General features: G+C 44.3%; 1 protein-coding gene across 1 annotated transcript in view; it reads left to right on the top strand.

The window, feature by feature from the left end:
* The window catches only part of ACOT7 (acyl-CoA thioesterase 7), a 130,478-nt gene that overhangs the window by 47,085 nt on the left and 63,581 nt on the right, over nucleotides 1–19,812 (top strand). The window contains exon 6 of the mRNA XM_018576546.1: nucleotides 12,562–12,615. Coding sequence (XP_018432048.1) covers nucleotides 12,562–12,615 — 54 coding nt within the window. The remainder of the gene's footprint in view (nucleotides 1–12,561; nucleotides 12,616–19,812) is intronic.

Below are 19,812 nucleotides of genomic sequence, written 5' to 3'. Positions count from 1 at the left end.
TGGACTGGATTTGCTTACTCTGATTTTGCTGCACACTGCAAGCTTCTCATACTGCGCATTACAAGCTGCAGCAAGTCAGATAGAGCCCGCCTCATTTCCTGGCTGGAGGACATCCAGCATCATCTAACTCTTTTTTACCCAGTCTGACTGTCCCTGACGTGCCCCCTTCATTCATTGGATTTCAGTTCTTTCAATCATAGAGGCTCAGCATCAGATGTGGGTGTTACCTAGGGGGGTCTGCATGCGCACAAAGCCTGCCTAGGAACACCCATTCCTCCAGACTGACATCTACCCATCAAGGAATCTTTGTATTTGCATAATTTCACTCCATAGCCTTATATCACCGCTCCTTCACAGCAGCACCAGGGAGAATTGCGGGTTCATGCAGGCTGAGCCCACCTTGCTCCTGCATCAGCAGTGATGGTACTCACAAAGTCCGGTTGCATATTGTAAGCTTTGCTGCAATTTTTTATTGTAGCACACAGGTACACATCCTTGAAATCCTTTCAGGAGCCAGTCCACTACTTGCATCAGGGCAGAGGACTCTTGAGAAGAGTACTTAGGCAGGGTTTTGGGATGGTTTCAGGAAACTTTCAGGGTTTTGGCCACCGAAGCCTTTCTGTACCGTCGAACCCAAGAGCTGCTGCACGGGCTATTCACCATAGCCTGTACAGCAGCCAAGCTGAACCCGTATGCCTTCAGCTCGGCTGAGCCGCAGTGACAGGCGAAGCATGGAGAACTGGCGGCCGAAGCCGACTGATCTCCACGCAAATGACAGCTGGGCAGAGCCAGCCGTGATCTCAGGGCTCGCTACACCCAGTTGTGATGACACCCCAAATGACCTGGAGACGCTGATCTGTCATTAAACAATAACAACTGGGCGGAGCTGGCCGTGACGTCACGTCCGGCTGCGGCCAGTTATTTATTGCCCAGGATCTGCTAGAAGGCTCTGGCAGGTGCCGGCCAATAGAAAACAGTTGGGGCGGAGCTAGCAGTGATGTCACTGCTAGTGCCACTCAATTGTTTATATTTTGCCGGCATCTGTCAGATTTAACATTATGCAGCGGGAGTTCGTCGCGTGCGGTCGGGTCGGTGTGCATAGTTTTTTTTTTTTTCTTTAAAATATTTTTACTATTAACTTTTTTCTAAACATTTTCGTATTTTTTTACACTTTTAAAAATGAATTTTTAAACTTTTTTTTTTTTTCATTTATTTACATTTCTTTCTATTCTGCTCGGTACCCCGGAGGTAACGAGCAGAATAGCCAAGCCGAATGCCGCTATGAGAATAGGGGCGAACGGCAGCAAGAAAGTTGCCGGAGCTTCGGCTCAGCCGATCCAGATGTTGGATCGGCTGAGTCGACCTCCTTCTTCGGCGATGTACGGCTGATTCAGCCGTACGAGGCGGAAGCGAATAGCCGAACAGCATTCGGCTCACTTCACTTCGAGTCGGTTATTCGGTGAATAACCCCCTATGCAAAGCACCCAACCAACCAACCCCTCCCACCGCCATTATCTCCCTGGATTACTTAGGCTGGGTTCACACCTAGGCGGATTGAATATGCACGTTTTTCGCGCGTTTTTTTTACCGCGATTCGCGGTTAAAAAAACCGCGCGAAAAACGCGCGTTTCCGAGGGATACTTGGCTGTATCCCAATGGAACCGCCCGACCAAAACGCCCCAAAGAAGTACATGTACTTCTTTGGGCGTAGGGCGGTTTCCCGCACGTTCGTACTCGCGGAAAACCGCCCAGATGGGAACCATGCACATTGAAAATAATGGCATTTCCCTGTTTGAGCGTTTTTCCGCGAGTACTAAAGCGCGGAAAAACGCCTAGGTGTGAACCCAGCCTTAGAGAAGCACAGAGACATAAACAGAGGTACAATTCGATAAAGACGAGTGATGAGTTTGGGCTTGGTACAAACCCAGTTCAACTGAGTTCTCCGAACCTTGCTCAAAACTGTCCTCAACATCCACCCCCCACCTGGCCCAATCAGTGACAGCATTTGCAGTGGGGGCATTCCCTGCTCCTTTGTGACGTGTAGCTGCGGGGTTGGGAAAGCACCTACCGCAATGGATTGAGCTGGGAGGGTGGTGTGTTGGTCACAGTTTCGAGCAGGCTCAGGCGAACTGGGTTCACATCAAGCCCCAACTCATTACAAATAAGGACTATAGGCAGGAAAACACATACAAATGAATTACTCTATCTGTAAAAACATTTGTAAAGGAATACTTGTACTTGGGGTCTACCCCTTCTTTCCCTTCAAGCTATATAACAGCATATTATAAGTGGGAAAATGCATTTCAGAGTCTTCAGACTGTGCCACTGCTCCGCCTCCTGCCTGCTTTTGCATTATTTAGTGCACTAGTAAGAACCACCTTGAGAACCTGGGTACCTGCTCTTGCTTACAGGGCGACCATTAGCACTTAAAGTGTATGTCTGGGCAAAGACATATTCAGTACACTTCATTGCACATTTCTCTGTTTTGTCCTGTTGATGTTGCCAGAAATCCAGTAAGCTCCAATGTTCCTGTACTGAGTTGACAAACACAACTTCTACAGCACTGAAATCCCAAGCTGCGTTGTCATCTAATTAAAAGTCTTGTCTGGAATCCCACTTTAAATGGCGCCGTATTCAAGCACACATTATTTAGGTGACATTCACCTGTCTGGATTGCCGTCAAGGACGATTCCATTAGTAGGAGAACCCTTAAAATCACTGTGCGTATAATCATGTCGGTGACAAGGAAAAGGCGGCATTTAACCCGTGTAAGTTAAGAGCTTTCATTTTGCATTTCATCCGGAAAAATGGGCAAATTAATTGCATAATTGAGCCGAGCAGAGCGAGCCGCATTGCATTCGTGGGTTGGAGAAGAGATTACAGACTGGAGGGCTTGCTTGACTTGGCCTTGTCGCAGGGATATGGTTGAGTGAGTCACAGGATGGGGGTTGAAAATGGAGCACGGCAGTAGCTGAGATGCTGGCGAGTTGCGAGACGGGAAGCGGGATTCTCAGGTCACACAGCTGCCTTTCAACCTGATCATTTCTAGCAGGAAATTCAGCAAATAGAACCAATTCCCTTTAGTTCAGTTGTGTTCATTAAAGCGGAACTATACTGAGAAAGAAACATAAATTAATAACAGGTAAAGTTTTCTGGTAGGAGAAACTTGAAGTGTTTTTCGATGCATATCTATAATCATTGATGCATCATTAAAGAAGAATTCCGGGCAGAAAGATTAACCCTTGCAGTGGGCCTACCCCCGCACTGCAAAGTTTAACTACTCATTTTGTCTAGGGAGTTAAGATAACAAACATACTCACCTGAACCTCGCTCCCGCTTGGTTGCTAGATCGGTCCTTACAGCCATTCTCCCCCTCCGCTCCAGCGGTCTTAGGTCAAATGAGTCATCATACCCACACAATGTATAGGATGCCGAGGGACATTCCACCGCCGGATTGTAGGGGACCAGTCTAGCAGCCAGATGAGAGGAAAGTTCAGGTGAGTATTTTAGCTCCCTAGACAAAACAAGCACTTAACCCTTGCAGTGCAGAGGTAGTCCCACTGCAAGGGTTACATTTCTTTCTGCCCAGAGTTCTTCCTTAAATGTGTTTTTTAAATACAAGCAGTGTGAAGTGAATTTGACCTAAAATCAGCCTTTTACAGTCGCTGTAAAACAGGGTTGGAACATAAGAGGGAGAAGCAGCACAAGGAGCCAATCGGTTCAAGAAGCATGTTGATAGGAGAGAGCAGAGTGAGAGATGAGCTCATCACTGTGCTGCGTCTCCTTTAGAGCTGCAGCTAACGATTATTTTCAAAATCGATTAGTTAGCCGATTATTAAGTTCGATTAATCGGTTAATCGGATAAAAAAAAAAAAATTAAATGGCTCCAGTGATGGGACTACTAGTTTGTATTGAGATTGCAGTCCATCACAGGAGCAAGCTTGGAGCGGTGGAAGTTAAAAAAGAAAAAAAAAAGTGTGGCGTGCAATATAGTGAAATGAAAAGTGTAAAATTATACAGCAATGATGAAGAATGGCATTGGCTATAGAGGAATACAAAACCCAGCAGTAGTCGGCTGTCATCCGCCCACACCTGCCCCTCCTTACTTCTTCTCCCCGCGTCTCTGTGCCGATCGTGGATGTGGGCAGGCGGTGAGCGTGAGGCGGGGAGAAGGTGCGGCGTGTGGAGCATGGATGCGGCCGGGTGCGTGTGTGGAGCCGCGAACAGGGCCAACCAATCAAAAGCCGATTAATTGATGATTGGAAAAGTTGACAACTTTTTCAATCATCGATTATAATCAATTATGTTGATTTAGTTGTTGCAGCCATAGTCTCCTTTCACGGTCCAGTCATAGCTGGGGGTGGGTTCAGGATGCCCTGGGCTCAGAGTTGAATGATGCTGACCATCAGACTGAGGGCATCTAGTGGCAGCGATAAAGTACTGCAGAGGAAATCTCTGCATTGAAGGTGAATATTGCAGCATTTTAATGGGCTGTTTTATTATTATCGTATTTTTGGCTGGGGTTTAGCTTATTTGTGCCTGAGTCGTACCCTAAATTTGAATTATTTCTGAAAAATAGCTATGAACTTCCTGGTATGTGATGGTGCCCTGGCACTCCTATGCTTATAGCCTCATAGCTGTATAGCTGTGGTGTGAGCTCTAAGGCACTGCTGTCTTTGACTGCTAGTCTCAGGAGGTTTGGAGTGAAATTCAGTGATGTCACTACTGTTCTGCTCAAGAGGAATTTGCACTTCACTATAAATTCCTTTAAGTGGAACTGCTTGAGATGTCTTTATCTTCCCATAATCCCTAGCAGAGATTAGGCCTATACACTGTAAGCCAATCAGACTATTTTGCAATGCAGTGTGCTGTCAATCTTACTTGTTTTCAGGCACCCGGGTAGGTGCTTTAGGCAGCTTACAAGAGGTGGAGAGCACCCGGAGGACCTCAGCAGAGCAATGATGCTAATTCATCTGGTGACACAGTCATCTGGTCACCTTGCTGATGTGTGAATCATTAAAGCAGCTAAAAAGAATGACAAATGTTCTGGCAGCTCACATACAGTATATACAGTATATGTATTTCATAGAGGTGTATATATAAATAGCATTCGGCTTTAAAGAGGCTCCATCATGGAGAAAAAAAAGCAAAAATAAACAAATTCTTCTTGAAGATGAGCAGAGCAAGAAGCAATTTTTATCATCTTTGTAAATATTCCGCTACTGTCAACTTTTTTTTAATTCTACTTTAAAATGTCCGATAATACAGAGGCAGTGAAACCTATACAGAAGAGAACATACCAGCTCTGTGTTGATGGTGTCCATGGTGGACCCCCCCCTGCCCAGAGCAGCATATATTTGTCCTTCCTTCCTTCCCCTGCCTCTGCTGTGGCCCACAATGCAGTCCTACAGGAGAGTTTAAATAAACCAAATAAAGAGTAATCTGGTTTTAGTTCTTTGAATTATTTCAAGTCCTCATTTCACTGCTGTAAGCCCTAATGTAGTGTATGGACAGTCTGAGCCACGTTAGCTGCTTTTTATGTGATTTGAATTGTGAAGAATTAAAAACCTTTTGGACTCATTCACCTTTTTTGGGGGGGCCCATTTCTGAATGTCTTCATGCAAAGTTAAGTGCTGGGAGCTGAAAGAAGTACATGGTACCATTTCATGACTCATTCCATGCAGTCCAATCAGCATTGTCACACAGGAGTCCATAGCCCTGTGCAAGCTGTGACTCATAGCTTACTCTAGACTTTCCATTTGCTCCTGGCACGGTGTTGGAGCCAAGGAAAGGTATATGTTCCTGCGGAGGTCTGCATTGAAGTGAACCTGTTTTTTTTTGCCCTGCATGGCTCACGGTAAATTCTAATGTAAGTCGCACAGCTGGTATTTTGGTGGTTCAGCTTATGCAACTTTAGACTATTTCCATCGTTCACAATGAAGTTTAAAGTGAACCTGTTCCAAGGTGCTCCTGATCCTTACGGTAGGCACCTCCTGGGGTCTAATGGCATTATTAAATCTTCACAGCACCCCCAGAATTTTCCAAAAGCTAGGGTGAGAACAGTGACTTCTATCTCCAGATTGCACATCTAGCCACTGGGCACTAACCCTTCTGCTTACAGTGCCATCCTGTTGGCCAACAAAAGCAATCGGCCAATCAAATGGAGAGGAGAGTGAGAGGGGCTAGACCAGACGTGTGACCAGGATTAAATATGGTGGCCAAGCATTTGGGGACCCGTGGCTCAGTGAAGATAACTTTAGGATGTGAGCAATCACTTTCAGATACCTAGAGAGAGATTCCATTTAAACCCCATTGTGAGTAATGGAAACGCTGAAATGTTGCTTGTTGAATATGCTGGATGGAGCTACAAAGATTGGGGGTTGCTTCGGGTGGGTAAGAGCCCCCCACAACTTCTCCTTTTAATGCTCATTCTTTCATGAGGAGACTCATTATCTGCAAACCTAATCCAGTCATCGACATCATTTTCACTGCGGTGTTGTATCTGTTTTCTTGGCTCATCTGCAGAGAGCACAGACCTTTCATTGTGCTGTCCCACTGAGCACTGAGCACGTTGTTCCACAAGTGCCACAATATGACTGCTGGATGGCGGAGGCTTGCCAGCATCTGGCACACACAATACAAGTCCCTGATGTGGAGGTTATATAATTAAAATATTAGAAGCTGTGATTGAATTTTGCCAGAAAAAAAAAAAAGGCTCGTTTGATTGTCACCCTGCGTCAAAGCCATGTTGTTTTGCCAGTCATCTTTGTGCAACACGGCAAATTACATTGATCAGCTCTCTGTCTTTTAGGAAAGACGTCAGCTCCTCAAAGCAAACCAGTAGAAGCTCGCATATCAAAGTAGCTGTGATCGGTGTGCTCCCTGTAGATTCCCTCCGCTGAGGACCATGTACGGGAAAAGCGCAGTAAAAACAAGTTATTTCCGGAGCATCCATGTCACACGTCCCCCGTTTACTGTTTTACATCATACGTTTATATTTATGGAAAAACCAACAGAGTAATGCAATGAGTCCTCACAACAAAATCCATTATTTAAAAAATTGCTCAAGACAAGTTTTAGGAGGTTTTTTCTTGTTTTTTTTTTTTTAGTAGAGCGTGTTGACCTGTGCACTTTAGCTGTTACAGTGAATTAAAAAAGTCTTGCTTGCTTCATCTGTGATTCAGTTTCCAGCAAAGTGGACCCTGCAAAGGGATGAATGGTAACAGCTGTTCCAGGTTTCTTTCTTCCTGCATCCCTTCCTCCTTCCCTCCCTCTCTCCCTTCCACCCTCCGTCCCTCTCTTTCTTTCCCTTCCGTCCTTCTTTCCCTTTTTTCGTTCCTTGCTTCCTCCCTCTCTCTCTTACTTGCCTTCCTTCCTCCCTCTCTGCCTTTCTTTCTCCCTCCCTCATTTGCCTTCCCTCCTTCCTCCCTCTTTCCCTTCCCTTCTCTCTCCCTGCCTTCCTTCCCTCTCCCTTTTCTTCCTTTCTGCCTTTTTGCCTTCATCTCTCCCACTCTTCCTTCCCTCCTTTCTCCTTTTCCCTTCCTTCCTTCCTCTCTCTCTTCCTTTTTTCCTTCCTCTCTCTCTCTTTCTAGTTGCCTTCCTCTCTCCCATCCTTTCTTCCTTCTTCTATTCCTTCCTCTGTTCCTGCCTTCCTCTCTCCCACTCTTCCTTCCTTTCTTTTCTTGTCTGCCTCCCTTTCTGCCCTCCTCTCTTTCCCTCTCACCGTCTCATCTTTCTTTCCCTATGACCCCCCTTTTTCTCATCTCTCGCTCTCTCTCTCTCTCGCTCTCTCTCTCCAACCTCTAACTGCTGGCTCCCTCTACTTTCTCCCTCTCCCTTCTTTCCCCCTTGCCTCTCTTTCCCCCTTGCCTCTCTTTCCCCCTTGCCTCTCTTTCCCCCTTGCCTCTCTTTCCCCCTCGCCTCTCTTTCCCCCTCGCCTCTCTTTCCCCCTCGCCTCTCTTTCCCCCTCGCCTCTCTTTCCCCCTTTTCTCAATTTCTGTCTCCATCTCCTTTACGCTCTTTCTATGTATCTCACCTATTTATTTTCCATCTCTCACACAACCTCCCTCTCTACATATATTTGTGTGAGAGACTGGGATATAGGTATTTGTCTGTATTCAGTATAGTACCAACCCCACACACAGTCAGTCTACAAACTCAGTCTTTGCAGTGGAAAGTTTTGCATCATCGTTTAATTGTATTCATTTATTTTGAATTAATAGGAAGTGAGAATGAATCCCCCCCATGAGTGATCTTTGCAGGACAGAGTTGATTTATCATATACAGAGCAGGAACTGTTCCCATTTTGTCTGTTGTAACCAAATGGAATTTCTTCTGTTTAAACAGAATTTTATTGTTCGACCTTAGCACAGGCATAAATCCAGAGCGAGAATGCCAGAGTAAGACCAAATTCTTCCAGTGGAAATCGAAAATCCACTTTGGCCCTCAAGTCCCAGTCTGATCATTTATTTTTTTGGCTGCCTGACTCCCATTTTCCATTGCAGAACTTGATAGCTAAGCAGAAATAAAGACACATTGGTGGAAAATTGTATGAAAATTTTCCACTGCTGTAAACACGAGGGATTTGTGTATAACAGCAATTTGTATCACGTGTGGTTCAATTATCACGGCATTTGTATCCTGCGATATATCTTAACATCTACATCCTATTTTCCATTACAACTAAATATTGATTCACTTTCCTGAAGGCAGACTGGTGCCAGTTGGCTAATTAAAAACATTTTTTTTTAATAATAGAAATGTAGTCCTATGTTTGTAGGATAAGTGGGAGTTGGGAGGTCACATGCCCCTTTACCAGTTGATGGCAGACCTAATAACTAATAATTCCAATTGTTAAAGGTTGTATAAAACCTAGCAATATACTTCTCTTATTTACCTAATTTTGCTGTGTTATATATAAAATTAAAGTGTTTTGTTATATCTTTTCAAAAAGTGCAAGGCCAACCGAGGCCCTGCCTCGGGGTGACAGGGGGCAGAGGGGCGGCAGGGGTGGGGAATTCCTATCGCCTGGGACATGCAGTTGCACAGTGCTAGAACTCCTATATTGGAGGTGACAGGTTTTAAAAGAAAAAGAAAAAATAATTAAATAAAAAAATAATAAGATACAAAAATGTATAAAACATAATAAGATAAATAAAAATTTTAAAAAGTAGAATAAATAAAATGTAAAACAAATGAAAAAAGTGATACAAAAGTAAAGAAAAAAAATATAACTAACCTTGCCGCCCACGCCATCTGGCTGCCATTCTCTATTGGAGGCGGGGGTTGTTGGGGAGAGGGGCGCATTGAGGAACCTGGCCTTGTGGCAGCAGAGAGAGAGTAAATCCGGGCTAGGCTGCATTATGTAAATTTTTTGTCCCTGGGTTTAGCTACTCTTTATAGGATAGGCACTCTTTTAGGGCCTCTTCACACGACGTCCGTTTTGTGTGCTGACCGGCTCTGTACGCTGCTGCACTCAAAATGCATCCCAATGTATCCCTATGTGTTTTATGGGCTACAGTTCTCACGTGCGCAGTCCGTTCAGCTTACGACAGAAAAAATACTGCATGTCACATTTTGTCCGGTCTGGGAACGCAACGAAAACGGAACGGAAACGCAATGCAATGCAGCTAAGGGGGAAAAAAAAGAAAAAATGTATTCTTGCTCCACTTATTATGATGTCATCAACGTTGAGAACAAATTAACTGTCAGCATCCGGACCGAAAACGCATCAAAAACGCGTCAAAAACGCACCATCAGCAGCTCCACGTCTGCTGATCAGCACCTGATCAGGACCTGATCTCATGTGAACAGGCCCTTAAACATTAGACTGGGGAACCATTGGTAGTTTGTCATGCAAGGACATCAAGATTGATGCAGGCAATATACACTATTATGTGGACCCCCTCCGATTGATTGAGTGCAGGTGTTTCCAGTGAAGGTTATTTTTAACGCTAAAATATAAAAAACCATTTTAGATAATTGTGTGCTTCCTTACTTGTAGCAACAGTTTGGGAAAGGCCCTTTTCCCCCACCATAACTGGGCCCCTGTGGAGAATGCCAGCTCCATAAAGACATGGTTTGATGAATTTGGTGTTGAGGAAATCAAGTGGGGTGCACAGAGCCCTGACCTCAACGTTTCTGGACATGTTTGAGATGAATACCAATTGTGACCAAGGTCTTCTACCTAACATCACTAACCTCGCAATTGCTCTTTAGGCCAAATGGGCACACGTTCCACTAGACACCCTCCAATATATTGGGCAAAGACTTCCCAGAATGTGGGAGGCTGTTAAAGCCACAAGGGAGGCAACTCTATACGAAAGGATACCTAAACCCAAGAACAAAACTGTAATATATTGCAGCTTACCAGATGTGGTGACTACATTAGTTTTCATTTCAGGATGATTATATTTTTAGCAAGTACAGCAAATGCCTGTTGATTTTGCCATAAATGATGTACCCTTGTCACTTCCATGACTGAGCCAAATCCTTATTCATTTGTGTCTTACACGTTTCCCCTCCCAGACACTGCAGAAAACAGTGGGAGGGTTTCAGTGACAGAGGCAGTCCTGTCAATCCAGAAAACTGGTGGGCAGGTTGCTGCTTGACAAGCTACAGGCTTGTGAATCAGCAGTGACAATGCTAATAACCATGCCCCTGCAACATTTTTAAATTCCATTGTAGTACGAGCAGGCACAGCCTTCGTGAGAAGGGCAACTCTATTCTGAATTCGGGAGCAGTGTAGTATTGTTGCCACTCTATCACAGGAAGCTGCATTGGGTGGGATTCACTGGTAGGATCAACAGGTATTTCTGGGACTTTGCTGCTGGAATAAGAGAAAACTCTAAGGGGAGTTGCACTTATATTTAAAGCAGATTTCCCAGAAAACTTGTTTTTAACCCTTGCTGTGGGGCTACCCCTGCCCTGGGTGTTAAGTGCTCGGTTTTGTCTTGGAGCCGGCTTGCTCATAAACTGGTCACTGGAGCCTCTTCCCCTCTCTGCTGCAGCGGTCTAAGGTCCAGTGAGTCATCACGTCCTATACACAGTGACACCCCCGCCATGACGTCATCACGCATGCGTGGTTGCCTTATTGATGCCTGCCGGCAGCCATCTTGGTGATGGACGCCGGGAGAGAGAGGAGGGGGCATTCACCCGGCGGGATGAGGTATGCCGCTAGGTCCCCTCCTTTCTCCTGACGCTGTCGGGCTCTCGGTCCGGCACCGAGTGCCCGACTTTTGATAGGAGGTGACACCAATTGTCAGTAATTTTGGTGTCACCCCTCCAATGGTGACACCCCGCCCCCCTGCGCCCCACTTGTGACGCCACTGTGTGAGTATACCTTAATGGCCATATTTCTACATTGAGTTGATTAATGTTCAGAACGACAAGCTTTTTTTTAAGATGGACAGTGTTGGAAACAGTTTTGTAAATGAATATGTGTCCTAGGAATTAAGACAGATTTCACCATGCAATCTGATCTATGTAATAAAAAGGCCCCCCGCTCTGTTAGCCCCCCTATTTTTCCAATCATTCACCAAATATCTCTTTGATGCAAATTTCTCTAGAAAGTGGACAGACCCTTTAATGAGCACTTCTAACATATTACTTTCAGTAGCGATATTTTTCTTCTGACAAATGTAATGCGCAATAGCTGTTACTTGATCTTTTGTTTTTTTTTCTTTGAAGTTTTCACACCTTTCTTCTTTTTTTTTTTTCTTTCCTTGTGTGAATGTGATTTCTGCAAGAGAAAAAGTCACAAGGCTGGCAACGTGTTATTTATTTTCCGTTTGGAAAAATCCCGACCTCAAACATTTTTTTGCTTTTTTCTGGAGAGAAGTGTGACCGTGCTACATCTGTGATTCACCAAGCAGAAGCTTTTCATTCTGCCAAGCATGTTAAGGAGCAGGCTTGCCAACTTTTTATTTATATTTTTTAAAGGGTTACTCTACCTCAAACTGATTATGTTTTTGGTAGATCCTGAGGAGTTAAAAGTTTATCAAACGACAAAACTTCTTTTTCTTTTACTTTGTTTTTTTCACGGGGTGACTGTGTGGCAAAAGATTTCTTCTAACAGTGTTCTATTGCTGGTTGCAATCAGCCAGCAATAGATCACTATAGGAGGGAATTGCTGCAGAGTGAAAGGCGGGTAAGGGATGCTTCAGCTCTGCCTGGACTTCTGGAGTCAGAGCAAGTGCTGTGACTTCACCCATGACTTCAAATGTAAACAGAATGTGGAAGTAGGGATGCACCGGTACCTTTTTTTCTTTATGACTACCAATATTATTTACAGTGATCTGCTACAAGAGCTCCTATGGAGCAAGATCCTAAGTCCAGTAGCTGATTGTTTCGGCTCCTGGGCCTAGTGCTGGAAGTCAGCTGTCACTGACAGTTGGTGAGCCCAGTGTACATGCTGACCGCTACCCGTAGGGGCTGTTTCTTTCATAGCCCGGGGACTGTAGTGGTGGAATCCCTGTGATGCTAGTTATTATCCACATTGATCAGTGAGTATACCGGTATATGATTTTGCTGAGAAAAAAAAATCATCTGTTGTATTTTCAGTACAAGAATGAAGGACAAGAAGAGGAGGGAAAAAAGAGATACGAAGATTCCTTATAATTGTTTAAAAATGTGATATTTGCACATTGCGGCACGGGCCTTATGTTAAGGATTTATGTATACTGTATATATTACAAAAGCCATATGTTGGAAACTACGCACGCCCTTTGTACATAATCTGTGTTCCTGGGAATATGTTTTTAGTAATCAGTCTTAAAAAGTAAAAATTTTCAAATCGTATCTGTAAGCAACTTAGCATGATTCATGATCGCTTAAAAAAAAAAATTCAAGGAAAACCTCAATAATCTTCTTGTTTATGAGATTCCTCTGCTGTCCCATATTGGCCTTGCTTGTAACATTTTATTTTTGGTTGACCCTCGCTTAACAGGGCTGAGGCTGTATATTAAAGAGGTAGGTCTTTAGTACTTAAATTTAGTACCTGGGTGCAGTGCATTCTTTCTATGCTGTGACGCGTGGTGGGCACAGTTACAGTTAGGTGTACCAATCTCTGTGCAGGTTGGTTCTCGATTGTGTAGGTTGCCTCCGGTAGAGGCATCTGATGTGATAGGTGCCCATGTCTTGCCAGAGCACTACCTTCAGGGCCGGATTTACTCTCCCTGCCGCCCCAAGGCCAGGTTCCGCAATACGTGATACGCAATTCAAACCTGCAATGCATTGCAACCGTGATCAGTGTGTCACAGGTGCAGTGCACACGTTCCTGCACTGTTTACCCCTAGCTCTAGGTCCACATGGAGGTATGGACCTTCTGTTATGGGGCTGGAGAAAGAAGACAATGGACTACAAGTGGGATGACGTAAAGGCACTTGTGCTGGGGAGATCTCCATGTCCCTCTGCCACAGTGGTAGATGGAATTTGTAGTCTTCCCGTTCACAGATCCCTGAGAATAGATGATGCAGCTAGATCCTGCAGGGAGAAGCAATATGTGGTAGATGGTTTGAAATTGGGGGGTTGGGGTTAGTAAATGTGACCAAGTTTCATGTTACACCCTGAATATGGGTATAACATAAAATAGTTAAAAAATTTGATACAAGGATGTATCATTTTTGGTTTATTGAGTAAGGGTCCATTCACACCAGGTGCGTTGGCATCGCAGCCCCAATGCAAGACAAGGCAATATGCCTTGTCACAGGCGGGATTGGTTAACACCACCGTCGGTGGTTTTGCGCTAAAAAAAAAATATGATATGCTGTACTTTTTTCAGCGCAGCGGGATGCGATGCCATACAACCGCCTTGCACCCCACTATGCCCATAGAACTAAATGAAATGCAAATTGTGATATTTCAGTAATGTTCTACCAAAAAAAAAAACACAGTGCGATAGTGCTTCTCATTGTTACACTGTTTACCATATTTTAATAAATAAAACTATTGAAATGTCACAAAATTACATTGTATTCACTTCTATTCACTGCAGCAGAGACATTCCGGAATGTGTGTGTTGCGAAAAATATGTGACATGTCTACATTTTTACAAAGGGCACCTCAACACAGCGTTATAGGTGTGAAGAGGAAAAAATTAATTAAACAATTGCTTTCTATGTGCTCTTCCATTGAGCTGCTTTGATCTGTACGGATCAACACAGCTCAACGAACACGTTGTTAACAAGGCAGAGTCAGGATCGGTAACAGGGTCTCTTTAAGAGACAAATCCGGACAAACCATTTTCATGTTGCCGAGCATTGTCTTCTCTTTTTCTTGCCGCTCAATGGATGGAATTCAGACACCTCTATAATGTTGTTGGATCCAAATGTAGCATCACACACTCCTGCTATCTGAGATGTTAACACTCCAGCAACTGAGACAAGAGACGAAGCCGAAGTAATTTTATGACGGATGAATGGCTTTAAGTTGATAACACTTCTGAATGGAAGTTCTGATTTTTCTGCACGGTTCCCTCTCTTTTTTATTTTGAGGTGGCTTTAAACTTCGAGCTCCTGGCAGGGTTTTGGGCAGTTGCGCAGTGGTTGCCTAGCAACATTTCACAAGGGGTAAATGGTTTCTTTTGGTTTGCACACAGACAGATAATGTTGTGTTAAGACATCTTTGTTCTTTTCCATTTGTTGATATCAGAATGAAAGACGTATCTAATGTGTTTTTATACATTCAGAATTGAACTTTTTTTTTTTAAGTGCAGAAAATGTAAAATATATCATTTTAAAGCGAGCTCAACTACGGGCACACAAAAATGTTTATTTAAATATATTCCTTAATAGCTACAAAGGATAGGAATTCATTTTGATATTATCTTGTAAAAGTACCAGTGACATCATCATTTTGCTGTACATAGCCTGTGCATAAAGCAGAGCTGTGGGAGGGGTCCAGCAGGCTCCACCCACTACAGGCTGTCTGCAGAAAACTACAGGAGGGGGCAGAAACAAGACCAGTCTCTCTGCACAAGGAGAGAGAGCAGCAGTGACCGGTCTTTATTACAGGAGGGGGCGGAGAAAAGACCAGTGACCCTGCACAAGGAGAGAGAGAGTTCTGAATAAACACGGTGGCTGATGGGACTTGTAATATTTGTCATTGATGGAGCCTGGATCTTATGGATAGGTGAAGCCATGCACAGCCACACTAAATTCAAATAACAGGCTGCTTTTAGAAGATGCACCCTGCATTTTGGGTAAGCAGGGGCCCGTTAGGGTTGGGGGATGCCGTATGTGGCCAACGTCACTTTGGCCGCTGTATTTACACTGAGGTGTTGGCCGCACCATCTCCCGGCCGACAGCTGAATGGGGTTCAGGGTGAGTCCATGGTTGCTAGTACGCTGTCGGGTGCACAGCTAACAGCACCCTAACAACCAATGATGTTGAGCAGCCGACCTAGTCCTGGCAACAGTCAACAACGTCCTAGCAACCAATGACACTGTACGGTCTGGTGACTGAACATTGACTGATGTCGGAGTGTCAACAGTATGGACACTCTGGCATGAGTGCTGTCCCCACTACACCTCCATTTGACAAATTCATGTACCTACTTCCGTCAGGTACATGGATCTGTTGCAGGCACCGATGTTTGTCATGCGGAGAAGCAACAGAATTATGAACCGTGTCTAGGACACTCCTTATGAATTCCCAGAGTTGACTTTGTGACAGGTCCACTTTAAAGCAGCAGAAGGAACACGTCTTTTCCAAATAAAACATTGTAACGCAAAGCGTTGGCTATAAACCTATTGCATGTGCAAACACAGCCGGCAAGACACTCGGCCTTGTTTATTTTCTTTAAAGACACTGGTAAACAGAAACCGCAGGCCTCTGATCTAATGTTTCAAATAAAGCTTTTTATTACCTCGGTAGTGAAGCCAGAGATATCTTTGGTAACCATATCTCCCATACAGCTGGCGCCACATTTTATTGGTTTTGCAATCCCTGGGGGTATTGACACGGAGAAGCAATTTGACAATATTGGTTACTCCTGTAGCACTGTAAAGCGTTCTGTGCTCGATCAGCACACTCTACGGTTTGCAATACTTGTGTCTCGTGATCAGAAACATTTGAAAGAGACCTATGAATGCTTGAGAAGTTTCCATCGTTATAATTGATACGCTCTGTTATTGTAGAAAAAGTAAAATTGCAATGTCTGAAGAGTGTGTCTGAAGAGTGTCACATGGTCTCTGCCAAAGGGACTTGGAGGAGTGGCATGCTAATCTGCTGGCTACTCTTTTTTTAAACTCCAGCCTTCCTCATTGACAGAGGCCAAGTGATCAAAGCTGAAGTCCAGGCAGGTGTGCAAAACCACTGTATAATTTAAGTTAGGTATTCATGGAAAAAGCTGTTTTTACATAGCTTTAGAATGGGTCCCTGCATCTGTCTTGAGCATCCCATGTAATACCCTGCAAAGCAGGACTCTGTTGCTTTGCTCGGTGCTGTCAGTTTAAGATGGCTTCAGGTACTTGGAGTAGAAGAGGACTGAGGTGACTTCGGCAGGCTGACAATGTGCTTTGTTGGTCCAACATTCAGGCAGGTAACACGGGAAGCTGCTAAGGTGCAGAAGTGAATAGTGGAGTCCCCCTCTTTCAGTATTTCTCCAGGGTTCTAGGGATTCCTTAAGCAGTGAGCAATGGTGGATTGATCTCCCACCTACACTGACCACCAGTTTTCCACTAAACACCAATGTGAGGAGTCACTTCTACATTTGACCACCATTGTAAGGGGTGACTTCTACATTGACAACCAATGAAAGGGGTGACTTCTACATTGATCACCAATGTGAGGAAGCCACTTCTACATTGACCACCGATGTGAAGGGTCACTTCTTCATTGACCATCAATATAAGGGGCCACTTCTAAATTGACCACCAAAGGGGGCCACTTCCTGTTCATTCCTGATCGCTGAGTGCTTGTAAGCTGCTCTCCATCCTGACTCCTCCGCCTGTCACAGGAGGCCAAGCTCTCCTCCCCCACTGCCTCGTGTGACAGGCAGAGGAGTCAGGATGGGATGGTGTCTATGAGGTGTCCTGAATCCCTTAAGTAGGAGGGTAAGGTGACCACAAAGGGTTGTAAGAACTCATCTATGTATTTGGACAGGCCGCTGGTGAGACTATTGATGCTGGAGATAATTGGTCTCCCCGGGGGTGTGGTTTCATTTTTATGTATTTTGGGTAAATGGTAAAAAAAGGGTGTATTGGGCTGTGGGGGACACAACACCAGTTTTTCTTTTTTGGTTAATACCTCGTCATTGAAGGCTTTGTCTGTTCTGCTAGGAACTGGGGCAATGGGTCTGAGGGGAGTTTGGCGTAGGTGGTGGTGTCGGATAAGAGGCGATGGGCCTCTGCGATGTAATCGGCGCGGTTCTGAATGACTATTCCTCCTCCTTTATCCGCTTGTCTGATAGAGATGTTATCATTTTTAGTGAGGTTTTTCAATGCAGATTTTTCTTTGGTAGAGAGATTAGTTTTTTTCATTTTGGTGGAACCTGGGTTTCCCTGGGGTGGATTGCAAAGTTTAGTGAATTCAGCGTAGGTGGCTTGATAGAAGGTTTCTATATTGCAACCCTTAGATTTGAGGGGGTAGAATTTGGAAGGGGGGCGTAAGGAACTGTGTATAATGTCGGGGTCGAGCCACTCCGCTAGCTCAAAATTTAGTTGGTGTGACGGGTCAGCTAACTCTTCTAAGATTGCTAAGGTGTCCGAGTCACTATTGGGGTCTTCTGACATGGAGGCAGAGACGGAAGGATAACTTAATTCCTCTGGAGTATCTGGTGGTAGAGTGTTGGTGTAATGTCTTTTAAGGGTCAAAGTGCGAATGAATTTGTTCAGGTCTTTGAACAAAGAAAAGGAATTGGGTCTAATGTCAGGTGCAAAGTTCAGACCTTTGTTGAGTAGTGTTGTTTCATGTGCGGTCAGGGTGTGGTCTGAGAGGTTGAAGATTCTGACTGAGGATTGTGCTGGTGTGATCGTTCTTTTTTTGTGATGCCCCTTGCTTCGTGTTCCTCCCCTAGTCCCTCTTCGGGTTTTTTTCTTTTTTGTGGGCGCAGGTGGCCAACCTCTAAAAAATGTTCTGATTCTGCGACTAAGGGTGTACCGAGCTCTGAGTTGATAACTGGTTCGAGTGAAGTATGCCCGCTGGGTGCAGCCGTCAAAAGGACATGTGGGCTCAGTCTGGGTTGGAGGACAGTGGGATGGTCATGGTCTGTGCCCTGATGATTAGGAGTCTCGTGAGTCTTTTGGGGAATAGTGGGCACGAGTGTGGGGAGAGAAACAGGAGTGATAATAGTTGGGTCTGGGGGGATGTTGTCGGTGTTTGGCTGGTTGGGCTTTGCCCTTATGTTTGGAGTGTTCTTAATGTATTTGGCAGTGGATTAATCCCAAGTTAGGTCTGCTATGTGGTCAGATGGGGTAATTATGAGTGACAATAATGAGGGTGGGGTGTATTTTCCACCAGAGTTCTTCCAGTTGAAAATGTTCCCCACTGCATAATCTGACTGGTCACAGAATAATTTTTTGGATTTGATCTGGACAATGTTCTCTGTGTTTTTGATTTTATTTTTCTCTAGGGTGGAGAGCCATTTAGGGAATAGGGGAGAGGTCTTAAATTCATTGGTCATGTTTTTTAAGAGTGTTTCTATGTCTGTATTCAGTTTGGTTAGTTTTCTTTGTCGCTGTTCCAGTATTATGTCTATCCATTTTGCCGTGCTGAACTCAGCCACCCAATCCCATTTTTGGCATAAGTCTTCGTCTAAAAAGTCACAGCGATTTTTAATTCTTAGACCCCTGGGGGTGATTTTTAGGTCTAAGTATTTTTGTAGGTACTGGATGTCCCACCATTGTGTATTTTTGTCAAAGGTCAGTTGTTGTAGTTTGAGGAATTGTTTCCTCATTAAGCTTTCAATATTGGGGGGATGTGATTTGGTGGGGAGAAGTGGTGGTATGTTTGAGGGTGTGTTGCGGGGTGTCCTTGCTCGGGAAGGGAGAGTTTTGGCTTTCATTGTATTACAGATCTTACGGGTGGAAATTAAAGGATGGGGGGGGGGTTTGTCCTGTTGATTGAAGATAGCGAGGAAGCCGGGGTGGTGCGTTCTTCTTTACTTGCCTGTTGTACTGTTGAACGAGGGTGACGAGGAGGTGGAGGCGGTGTATTCTTAACTTGTTGGTCAAAGAGGGGGGTTAGTTGACGGTTATGTCCTAGGGGGATGAATCCGATGGTCTTCCCTGGTGGTGTCACAGTGTGACTAGGAGATAAATGCTGTCCTTGTAACTTTCCACGTCAGGATGGGAGAGCAGCTTACAAGCACTCGGCGACCAGGAATTAAATAATGTTTTTAAACAACTGGGGACATAGTAAGCTTACTGTGTCCCCAGTTATGAATAAACAGGAAGTGCTCTACATCACTCTTCATTTATAACAGGAGCTGCAGAAAAGGAGATTTAGGACTCAATGTCCTAAATCATGTCCTCAATCTCTTTTTCTATTTTTAAAGGAAAATATCTGGGGTTTAGACCCCTGATATTTCCCCAGAGCCCCCCAACAGTAAAATAACAAAAATAAAAAAATAATTACAAAAAGCATTACAATTTTTTTTTAATGGTTGGAAAAAAAGAAAGGTCATTTTCAGGCAGTGTTATGATCTGGGGTTGCTTTAGTTGGTCAGGTGTAGGTTCAGCAACGTTATGTCCTCTCAGCTGTCAACCTGAATATACTGCATTATACTGTATCTCATACAGATATAGGTTTAAACAGTGTGCCTGTATTTTCTATAGATCTATTCTATACTAAGTAAAAAAAAGATTACATTTGA

This window comes from Nanorana parkeri, unplaced genomic scaffold, assembly GCF_000935625.1.
Source record: "Nanorana parkeri isolate BGI_ZX_2015 unplaced genomic scaffold, ASM93562v1 scaffold5, whole genome shotgun sequence".
Classification (NCBI taxonomy): Eukaryota; Metazoa; Chordata; class Amphibia; order Anura; family Dicroglossidae; genus Nanorana; species Nanorana parkeri.
The sequence above is the reverse complement of the archived record's forward strand: the minus strand, read 5'-3'. Positions and strand labels throughout refer to the sequence as shown.